The sequence below is a fragment of the Uloborus diversus genome, chromosome 2 (assembly GCF_026930045.1).
Source record: "Uloborus diversus isolate 005 chromosome 2, Udiv.v.3.1, whole genome shotgun sequence".
NCBI lineage: Eukaryota > Metazoa > Arthropoda > Arachnida > Araneae > Uloboridae > Uloborus > Uloborus diversus.
This window is the reverse complement of record NC_072732.1, coordinates 22,877,806-22,889,715: the sequence shown is the minus strand read 5'-3', so window position 1 is coordinate 22,889,715 and position 11,910 is coordinate 22,877,806. Positions and strand designations below refer to the sequence as shown.

General features: G+C 32.6%; 1 protein-coding gene across 2 annotated transcripts in view; it reads left to right on the top strand.

Annotated features, from left to right (window-relative positions):
- The first annotated feature begins 1,353 nt into the window (after nt 1-1,353).
- LOC129216903 (hepatoma-derived growth factor-related protein 3-like) overlaps nt 1,354-11,910 on the top strand; it is a 29,042-nt gene continuing 18,485 nt past the window's right edge. For both annotated transcript variants that reach the window (XM_054851120.1, XM_054851119.1), the window contains exons 1-3: nt 1,354-1,593; nt 5,051-5,127; nt 8,348-8,489. In XM_054851120.1, coding sequence (XP_054707095.1) covers nt 1,516-1,593; nt 5,051-5,127; nt 8,348-8,489 — 297 coding nt within the window. In that variant the 5' untranslated portion in view covers nt 1,354-1,515. The remainder of the gene's footprint in view (nt 1,594-5,050; nt 5,128-8,347; nt 8,490-11,910) is intronic.

Here is an 11,910-nt window from a genome sequence, read left to right as displayed (position 1 = left end):
TCAGGCTACTAAAGCAACTATTTTCAAATAAAATTTTGATGGCCTAAAATTAAGCCTAATTAATTAGAAATTTTCGGTTGTCAAATCATTGTTGAAAAAGTGCCGTTTTCCTCATTTTGAGCCTAAAAAAGTCGATGAGGGACTTTCAGTAGGAAGCTAATTTTTTTCCTGTTGTAGATAGTTGTGCATTCTAGAAGCACAGAAAAAAATGTGTTTATACTAGTAGTCCTTCATGACGAAAAAATTAGTTATGAAAAATTCTTCATAAGGGCTTTTTCACTCCCCAAAAACGGAATGTTTCTAAGGTGATAAAAATTTGAAAATGCTGTAGTAAGAAACCGTTACATTGCCCTTTAAAATGAAACAAACTCGATTTAGGTGTGGAAGAAATATAAACCTTTAAATAAAACTTTTGTTTTGGGTAAAAAATCGTTTTGTAAATTTTGTTGATAAAAATTGAAAGGACGGCCTAACGAAAACGGCCTAATTAAAAATTTTCCGTTGTCAAATCGTCGTTGAAAAATTGCCGTTTTCGTCATTTCGAGCCCCCCCCCCCCCAAACAAAATTGATGATGAACTTACTGTAGGAAACTTTTTTCCTCTTGCAGTTGATTATGCATACCAGAAGTACAGAAAAAAAAATAAGCTGATACTAGCAGTCCTTCAGTATGAAAAAATTGCTTAAACTTAAATACGGAAAAAATAGGTTTTTTCACTCCCCAAAAGCGACTTGTGAGGTAGGTGATAAAAATTTGAAAATGCTAGGTTAGGAAGCCGTTGCATTGCCCTTTAAAACAAAACAAAAACTGTCATTTGTTTTTAGGGCGTAGAACAGATATAAGTCTTTAAAGTAATACAATAATAACTTTTGCATATTACTTAAAAGACGCCAAGTAGACTGGATAAATAACTTTAAAAATACCATATAACTATGCTTCATTGAAATACATTTGCAAAACGTAATTTTAAACAACAAATAGCTTTCCATTTTTATTAACTATACAGTAAAACCTGTCTAAAAAGATACTGTTGGGGACCTAAAAAAAAAAATATCGTAATAGACAGGATATCGTTATAGACAGTTTGATTATTCATGCTGACATTTTGCTGGGGTGACATTTTGCACCCAAACCCAAAGTGCTCGGCGCACAATGTTCGCTGCGCCTAAAATGCTCGGCGTACGTCATTAGCTGTCACGTGATTAACTAACCGGGCGCTACCGGTCGAACTCGTCGAACGTAAGCTTAGTGGCATTGGCGCTATGAGCGCCATCTAACAAGTTCACAGTTCAGCCTTCATATTTTAATAAGATATTTCTGTACATTTTATGGCAACAGTTCATTGAAGCGAAATTTGAACTGCGCCCTCTTTAGCGTCTCTGTTGTCGTTGACTACTGTTTATATGATTGTTTGATCAGCAAATTTTGTTGTTTTGTGTTATTAAACATTCATATGCATTATTTTTGTTGATATTATTATAGTGTATTGTTATATTTGTTGAACTCTTGTTGAATAATGAGCAAGAAAACATCTTATAAATCCGGCGACTTGGTCTTTGCTAAAGTGAGAGGGTATCCACCTTGGCCGGCTAGAGTAAATATATATTTTTTATATAGTCAAATTGTGTGTTTTAATCTTTTCTTTTATTTTATAAGTTTTATTTAAAAATGTAATATCGCGGTTTATTTTTAATAAAAAGAAGTGTAAACTTTTTTGTTTACTTTTTTTGGATTTTCACTTTTTTGAATGCTCTTCTATTACCTACTCTTCAAGGGTGTTGTTAACTTAGCTTCTTTTTTTTTTTTCAATCCCAAAATGCGCTGTTTTTCCGAATTTTAAAAAGAAAAATTAGTCACCATTTAGTTTAGATTAAGCGAAATGAACATCACTGAGGGAAATCAATGGAAATGTTATTCTTTTAATGGTTCATTAAAAAAAGATTTTTTAACGATTTTTATTTTCATTAATTATATTTTGAAATGTTTCAGATATTTCAGACTTTTCACTTGTGTATTCAAAACTTTATAAAGCAGCCTTTATTGCGAAAAAAATATGTGTTTACCTTTTAAGACAGATGCATATTTACTTTTTAACAAAGGCATGTTATTGAGCCTAAAATGTAAAAAAAAAAAAAAAAAAGCAGGATGCAAGATGGAATTTCTGTAGCTAGGTGTCTTGGCAATTTTTTCTTACTAAAGACTAAAAGTTGTGGCAGTGTTCTGCTCTTATTACCAGAGTAAAACAGTGATAAGGCCATAGCTAGATATACTGGCGCACATAGCTGTACAGATACATATGCTACATGTGCATGTGCAGCAATCAATAATCTAGGTAGCTCCAAGGAGGCTTTCTAGGTTACTTCGAGATTCATTTAAAATAATACTTTCTGCCTATGCTAGCAAAAGAGAGTTTTTGGGGTGAAAACACCCCTTAGGAGGCCTCGGTTTTTACACTATTGCCTATCCAATAAAATAGTTAATGCAATGAAACCCTGTGTAAGTTGACCGCTTGCAGTGAAGTACTTTGGTCAACCTTTAGAGCTCTGGTTCCCAACCTTTTTCTCGTCGCGACCCCTGTTTCACCAACTAAACAACCTGCGACCCCCTATGTGATTCCCCATATATAAAAAATAAATATATAAAAGTCTTGTGTGCACGTTTTTTTTTCGTTTTTTTCTGTTAGTGTCAACTTTCATTGAAGTAAATGCGGGCGTTTTCTTTCAACGAGGCCGTCACATGGTCAAAAAAATGGGAGTAGTGCGCTTGGTAGCCACTCATTTGTTTTTTCAACCGTATATATAGCAAGAGAGAGAGAGTCAGAATTTGCTTGGAAAGGGGGAGGGGTGTCATTACTAGCATATGAGAAATCACATTAAGTGAATTAAGTTATATATGTGGAGAAAGAGAATCAATAGTATGAATCTAGTCGTTAGCATTCGACATAATAACATTCGCGAAGTTCCTCCCGGGATAATGCTAAAAAATGTAGTTCTAAAATTGCAGTTTACATGATCTCTGGTGCTCTTCGGAGGAGAAGAGGGTTAGGAACTTCTATATGAACGGTTCAAGCTCGGAGACTGGCTTTGAAATTTCTTGGCACTGAAGTTCTAAAAATGAAGTTTTTTATGCTTTTAACGATAGGGTAGGGAGTAGTAGGATCGGAATGCTCTTTAATGTTTCGAAAATTAAAATGATATATCCCCTAAATAACCTCGGTTGTAGACCATCTTAGTTGAAATTATGCGAGAGAAAGGATTTGGACCTTTCCTCGGAAAATGTTTGATTTTGAGGTTCTAAAAACGTAATTATGGGCCATTTTTGTAAACGTTAGGGAAAAAGTATTGATATGGAGCATCTCCTCATTAATCGTTTTGGAATTGAAAATCCAAACACGAAATTTTATACGAGTTTCAATGATGTGGTGGGAGAGGATTCGGGATAATCCCAAAGGAACTTTTTTTTATCATCATATTTAAGTCCAAAAATTATTATAGTAGGTTATCTTTGATGACAAGGGGAAATGTTTGGAGACCCTCATCCGAATTTTTTTTAAAACCTCCCCTACATTTTTTTTTCGAAATTAAAATTCTAAAAACCCATTACTTGGCTATGTTTGATAAAGTAGGGGACAGAATGGAGTTTGGGTCTCTTCCTTGGAATATTTCCAAAATTAAGTCCTAAAAACGCTGCTACAGGACATCTTTCAGGATAAAGGTTGAGGTTTAGAGAATGTCTGACAGAAATTATTCGAAACTAACCAAATCCAAATTCGAAATATCGAAAAACAAAGTTTGGGACGATTTTAGATGATGAGGTAGGTGAATTCTGAACTCTTCCTATAAAATTTGTAGAAATTGAAGTGCCTAAGCTAATCTTAGAGGGACGTTGAGGGATCAGAAACTGTGGCATGAGAGGGGGGGGGGCACAGTAGCCCCATAGCCCTACTCTTGGATTCGCCATTGCGCTCAAGTTTTGATGCTGCTCAAAAATGATGCAATTTCCCCCCTATGTACTTTAATTTTCAAACTATGAAATGATATATTTTGAAAGTTAAGGATAATGTCCTGACCCCCTAAGAGATGCTTCTCGACCCACAGGTTTGGAACCCCTGCTTTAGAGGTTAGAATATGGTACAGGGGACTGATTCTGTACCTGACAGAAGTGATTAATTTAGACGGGATCAGCTTATAAGGGTGGTCAACTTTACAAGTTTTACTGGATTTGTGTAAAAAAAATTCCCCCAGTAGGTAATTCTAGCTGCGTTAGTGCTGTAATGAGATTGAATGAGTGATCAATCGCCAAGCATTAGGGCAGGGTGACAAATTGCAAAAAAACAATGTACCAGTTTAGAATTTTTTTTTCTAAACCGATACATCAATTATCAATACCACATCAACTACAAATCCAAGCTCAGATGTAGAGTTTATTCAAATTAAGATTTGTAGTGATTGTTGACGCTATTTTGCCTTTACAATTTCTGGTTTATTTCTCCTTATTTATTCAGGATAGACATGCGTTTTATGATCTCTGTTACTTTCTTTGTCAGGGAGCTAGAAAGCCTTGTAATGCCAGGCACCATCTGAGAAGGATCAAGATTTTCAAAGAAATATTTACTTTTTTAAAAAACTGTTGACCTTATCCGAATGGAAATTTTTAAGAATTGCCCAGGCTAACTTCTTTTCTACTTCTATACATATATTCCTAATTTATATTGTGTAGTTTTTTTTTTGTAATTATTTGCCCTCTACACAGGGGTGCCCACCTTGGTGTAGCCTGCACCACTGACATTTTAAAGAGTTTTCAGGGGTATTTTATTTTTGTTTTTGAGGGGGGGGGGGTTTTATTGCAATTTGGGATGGATGGGCATCTCTGCCTCTACATGCAATATATGCCATTAACTTGACATGATTGACAAAATCTACATTAACACGGTTAAAAAGTCGCTAGTAGTGTTAAATCTATTGAAACTCGTACATGGAGTATAAAGACAGCTGCACATCACTTAATTTTAGTATTTATTTATTTTAGTAACAATGCATATTTTAATTTAGGTAGAACAAGACCCTCCAGCAGGGAAAAAGGTGCCTAAAAACAAATATCCAATTCTGTTTTTTGGAACATATGAAACGTAAGTGCATTTGACATTCTTATAAGCTTTCATTGAATTGCTTGATCACTATTATTCTTATTGCACTACAGTTTGTTCTTTGTTTAATGACTTTCTCTATTTAAAGATAATTTTTCTTGATTCCAAATCCTCCATAAAAATTCCGCTTAAGGGTGCGTTCTACTTAAGGGATGATTTTCGTGGTCCTTTGAAGTCGTTAAATAGAGAATGATCTGTATAAAAGAGAAAACTTTTATGTCTGTGCATTATTAAACAAATAAAGCATCAAATACCTTGTTTAATTTTTAGGAACTATTGATTATTTGTTTTTTCACAACAAGAGTTTTAGAGTTGTCAAAGGTTTTTAGAAGAAAAACATTAATAAAATGTGCTGGTGAAGGGCAGAAATCTGGGCTTATGAAATTTATGAATTGTTAGAAAAAAAAAGCATATAGCAACGCAACAAGAATTGAAAAGCAAAATTTTAATGATATCAATTCAAAACATTTTTGAAGAAGAATATTTTTAACCTAGCAAGCCTTGCTCTGATAATTTCCAATAAATCTGAAAAATACCCCTATTTTTCTTACAATTCCTATATTTTCAGTCCCCTCTTCCTTCTTTTTCCATATATTCCCCAGCAATTTTTTGAAATTGAAGTTTTGAAGACGCAAAACTTTTTCAATAATCTAATTATCTGCGGGGTTGAAGGCTCTCCCCTAAAAATTGTCGCGTATTAAAGTTCAAAAAACCTTGGTAAAGATGATTTTTGGTTATTTTAGATTGAGGAGAATTTTTGTCACTTTCTACAGTGGATGCCGGTTAATTGAATCAACTGCTTTAATGAATCAAAACTACAAAAACTGAACAAAATCCAGCTTTACTGAATATGCCGCTTTATTGAATCAGTCGCTTTGTGGAATCAAAATTGTTTATTACAAACGTGATTCATGTAAGCGGCGGCCACTGTATCAGATTTTTTTTTTTGAAAATTCACCTTTCTGGTTGAGGGTACTCCAATCACTAACCTGTATCTGCACTTGAGGGGAGTTAAATTTTTCACAAACTTATGTTAAAACATTTTGTTGGAGCATTTAGTACCACTTCTTCAAAATGGCAACCTCTGCCTTACTTGATAATCGAAATCATTCCTTTCTATTTTGTTATTAAGTACAGTAGGCGCCATTTAATGTGATCACAGTTAATATTATCATTTGCTTAATGCTATCATAATCACGAAGTCCCAAAACACTTTTGTGTATTAACATGTGCTAAAAAAGTTGGATATTGTAATCGGCGTCTTTGTTTATTGTTATCACTTTTTCATAAAGTTTCAATTTTTTTTTTCTCTTTTTTGTTCCTCAATCAAAAGAAATAAAAAGGCAAAACCTGACAAGTAGCTTCCGGGAAAACAAGTTCCCTTCTTAAGAATTTAAAACGGAAGAATTTTTCTCCCTGCTCAGTTACACAAAAAAATTCACTCTAAACATTCCAACATTTTAGCTATGGAGAAAAAGCGCAATAATTTCACTGTCCAGGAAAAAAATTGACATTTTTAAACACTTTGACAATTTAACTGTGATGAGTCAAAGAAATGCTACAGAACAAATAAACATTTCTCAGCCATTACTTTGTAAGTTCCTAAAACTTTGTGTTAAATACAAAGTGAAACTAAATGAAAACTGGTTGAACATCAAGCGAAACCATGCTGGACAAGATGGTGAAGTAGAAACTGTGGTTTACGAACACTTTAGAGTGGGCAAAAAGATTTCGTCGAATCGAACGGATGGTTTAACGGTTGATCAATGGAAAAAAGAGTCATTTTATTCTGCTGATTTATAATTTAAAACTGCGTTTAGTTGAAACATTGTAATTTTAATTTGTAGTTGGAAAAATAAATGCTTGAAGTAATTGAAGAAATAATCATTTTGTGACTCCTGGATTCTTTTCGGTTACTGTTATCAATCGGTTATTGTTATCAAACTGCAACCGTCCCAAACTGATCACATTAAGCGGCGCCTACTGTAACCAGTTGCTGTTCAATTTCGGATCCCCCCCCCCTCTACCTCTCTCCCAAAGAAAAACTGGAAGTAGATATTTTTGCAATGGGATATTTTTTTTTATTTTGGAAATTTAAAATTCTAGGGAGGGTAAACCCTTAACCCTCCTTTTGCATACACCACTGCTCATGGCAGTAGTTTGTTTAAAACAACTTACTTATTGCCATTTTACTTAAAATAATGTTAAACAGCAGCTATAAAAAGTCGGTTGTTGAGCTTTTTTTGATTTTTTTTTTTTTTTCAATTTAGCTTAATAGTTACTTGCAGGAAAACGCCTCTCAACTTTTTAAGTTCTAAAAAGCATGCTAAAAGTTGGACATTTATAGAAAATAAAGATTCTGTTTTAGCTTTTGTATGTTCTTAACATATTTTCAAAATTTTTTTTCTCAGTAAATAAATATTGGAGCATAACGTTGATAAAATGAATATTACATACTTATGTTTCAAGGTTACAAGGAACCTGTTTTTCTTAGAAAATTTTAGAGTTTTAAACGGCGAACAGCAATTACAAAAACCGGTCTCATTCTATCTTACACCTAACCTTGCAATTCAAGTATATTGCTGTTGACCAAATGTTCTACAGTAAAAGACCGTTATAACACACACCTTGGGACCAGAGCTTTTGCATTATACAGATTTTTGCATTACATAGATTATTTCACAAATTTTGAAACTAATATTCAGAATATATATATATATATATATATTAGCATATAGAATGAGTTTTATCTACAATGAATTTTAAAGCACTAATATTACAATTTGTCATTCACAAACAAATATGTTTCACAATCAAAAGAAAGTGACTGCACTTCTGGTAGTTTCATGGTTTGCATAACAGCTGCATTTTCAAGAGCCATCTGGTATTTTCTGTGTGCTGTGAGTACTAATTTTCATTAAAAAACTTTGAATTAAGATGGAAAACTGTTTCAAAATTGAATTTGCCTAACAATTTGTATGTTTTTTTTCAAAGCAAAGCAGAGAAATTTTTTAAACTTTGAAACCTAACATTTACTTTTGGAAAGGGTTGCGGTTTATAGAGAATTGCGTTACATAGGTCGGCATTATAAAGGTATTCTACTTACTGTATTGGGATCTTGTTTTTTTTTTTTTCATAAACATGATCTATAGAAATTTTAAGGAAAAATTGCTCATGTTTAAAACATGCCTCTTCATTTCAGAGCTGTATTGGCAGCAAAAGATCTCTTTCCTTATGATCACTACAAAGAAAAGTTTGGAAAGCAGCAGAAAAGGAAATATTTCAACGAAGGGCTGTGGGAAATTGAAAATAACCCTAGTGTAAAGCCTGGAGCTGGTCATATAGTAAGTCATCATTAAAAAATATCAATCATTTATGTGCACCTTGATGGGTTTTTTTTTTAAATTATAATTTTAGTTTTGATTTTATGTTATACTACTGATTGAAATTCTCAAAATAGGAAATGAATTTCAATTTTTGATTTAAATTTGATTTTATTTTTGTACATTAGTTTAACAAGTATTTTTGTTCACACTGCCTAAAAAATGATCATTCATTTTGAAATGTGTATTATTTTTGACTTAGTAGTCTTTAGTTAGAACAGGGGTTGCCAAACCTATTAGCAAATGGGCCATTTTTGAAAACTTGTTGGGACTCGATGACCAATACCCAGATAGAGATAGCTCATCATATGAAAATATAGTTCAGAATAACAGAAAAAATTCTAGATGAGAAAGAACTAATTGACACACACAGTAAACTCCTGATTATCCACTGAATTGGGGCACCCGCCGAGTGCTGCAGATAAACCTCAAAAAGACTAAAGTGAGGGACAAATAAGGTAAAAATTGTCCTTCCTCAAAAACTTAGATGCATAGTACTTTCTTCAAGCAGGGAAAATCTGTACAGTATAGTAAAAATGTTTTGTATTTTTGCACAATACAACTTAACATCAATATGGAACAAGTATATGTTGGATAAAAAATTTAATAAGTAAAACAAAACAACCGAGTTTAAATTTGCAGTTTTTCGGAAAAAAAACAAAAAAAAAAAAAAAACACAGTCATTGCTATTTTTTTTGTTGCGTTGTTCCAAACAATGTAAATACATGTTCCTGATTATTCACTGACTCGTGGATAATCCCCTCGCAGATACTCGGGAGGTTACTGTACTAGCAGTACCTGCGCAGCTATGCCCGTGCTACAAATTTAATGGAAGTCCGTTGAATAAAAAAAATTGACGCCTCGTCCCCCTCTGATATGAAATGATCATTTTTCCATCCCCGGTAATTGGCAGGTCACCAGTGATTGGCACTTCCAACAAAAATGTCCTAAAAAAGACTCGTATCCAATTTTTTTAAAAGTAGAAGGCTATATACCAACTGAATGTACATTTACTTTAAAGATTATAACTTCAATTCATGTTACTAAATGGTAACAGAGCATAGGAAAGAGAAACAATTGTGGCTTGTGTCAAATCAGCCATTTTTGTTGCAAAAGCTTCTTCTCTGGCTTAAGGGAAGCTTACGCATCAACCCATTGAAATCTGACTTAAAATATATTTTAAACTTTCATTGTCAAAAGTTATGTTTAGTTAAAGGTGTTACTTTGAGTGGGTAGAAATATATTTTTGTTCCGTTTTGGATTTTTGAAATAATGATTGATGCTGTTTAGTGGTGCTTCAGTTTTGCTAGTCTCCGGAAATTGGCACATGTGCCTATAAACACTAATGTGTTGTGCAATATGTCACTAGTTTGGTTTCTAATACTTTTGCAGCAACTATATTATATGGGTTCTACTATTGATTTGAATCCTACAAAATATACTGTTAAATTTTTTAAAGAAACAATAAAAAATAAATATGTTTGGCCATCAGTTGGATGTTGCGAGTGTAGAGAATCGGTCGTTTTTTATGGTCCCTTAGAATCATTGGGTAAATGTTCTTTTTTATGTGCACACAGCTATAATTCCTAAAAACCAAACTGCATACCGACTAGTGAAACAGCAATATGTCGATATTTTTCTCCTTCAACATTTCAAATTTATTTTTATTTCTCTAAAATACTTTTTCAACGTCAGGATGTGAGATTTAACATTAATTTATGTAAAATTACCTACTTTAAGTTCACATTAATTATGTTTCTTATGATGATAAAATATGATCGATTTAAATTATGTAATCTAAAAGTGAAAAATAAAGTGGTTTTCCAGTTCTATTAATATGTGCCAATTACTGGATCACAAGGTGTCATACACTGGGGTATCGGGTGCCAATTGCTGGTGATTTTGGTAACTTTATATATATATATATATATATTTATAAAAATATCAATTTAAATATTTTTGAATTTCAGGGTTCGTACGCTCCTTCTAAACACCTCCTATACTCCTTCATTTAAGAAATTTTTTTGAAGGGCCCTTCAAACTCTTTCAAAACTCCATTTTTAGATCTAGACTCCATAATCATCTTCTTTGACAGTAATATAAAATACTTCAATCAACAACTTGACTTTCTCACAAGGGTGAAGGTATATAAGAGTGATTTTAATGTAATAATTGGATATACAGGGTTGCCACGCCACAGGGAAACCTAAAGAGACAGGGAGTTCAAAAATCAACAAAAAAACAGGGAAAATCCAGGGAATTTCGAAAATTTCCTCAAAAACCTGGAAAATACAGGGAATTTTTTTTTCCTTCTTAAATTAAAGTTACAAAAATCAATTCTCAAATATATAAACTACCAAAAATTAAATAAATAGTAATAATTATAATGAGAATATTAATAAAGTTCAGAAATAAAGTAAAATAAAAAATGGTAATTTTGCTTGAAAGTTTTTTTTTTTAAAGTAAATATTAAAATATTTATCATAAAAATAGAATCTTGAATTTCATGATAGTTTAGAGTGTATGAAATTAGTCGTCAATAATCATTGTTCTGAGTCACTTATACACTTTTAGGTCCATGGCTAAGAGAAGTTATTTTTTTTGAATAAAAAGGTGTATATATTCAACCACCATGCTATTATTTCAGTTATTATGAATTTTTATTTATTTTCCCTTATTTATTTAGAAATTTGTATTTCGTTTTTTTACCCTGTATTGAAATTATCAAGATATTAATGTTCTTTTCCAAATAATCATGCTCGCTCGTTTGTAATGTTTTATTTTCATACAGGGAAAACACAGGGAATTTTTTTTCCAAAATTGAGTGGCAACCCTGATATATATTTCTCCATAAGGATATGATTTACAAATTGGTTACAGAAGTCATAAAAGTTAAACTTGAAAATATTATTAGATGACAAAGACATTTCATAAGTGTAGTAAATCATGCTTAAATGGTGCTTGGCTATTTTTTCCAAGTTTTATGATTATTGCTTTTTCCTCCACCATACTCTCAGCAGCAAAAGTTTTGTCTAATTAATTTTTAAAACATACATATGTGCTATATTAAGTGATTGTATTAAACAAGCAATTGTTTAGTAAATTGCAGTTTTGACATTGTAAAAAGAGTCATCCACAAGTGATGTCATGCCTTAAGGAGGAGACGGGCTCATGAAATTGTGGCAAGGGGAAGAGAGAGAGGGTGACAAAAAGTGACATCACACAGTTATTTTAACAAAATGTTTATGAAAAATATGACATGTGACAAGGAAAGGAGTAAGGTAAAGTGTGACGTAGGGGGAAATGGGTCAAATCTGTCGAAAACGAAGTGTGGGACACTTTTAAGGATAGCCCAAAAGTATTCCTTCAAAATCTCATTTTC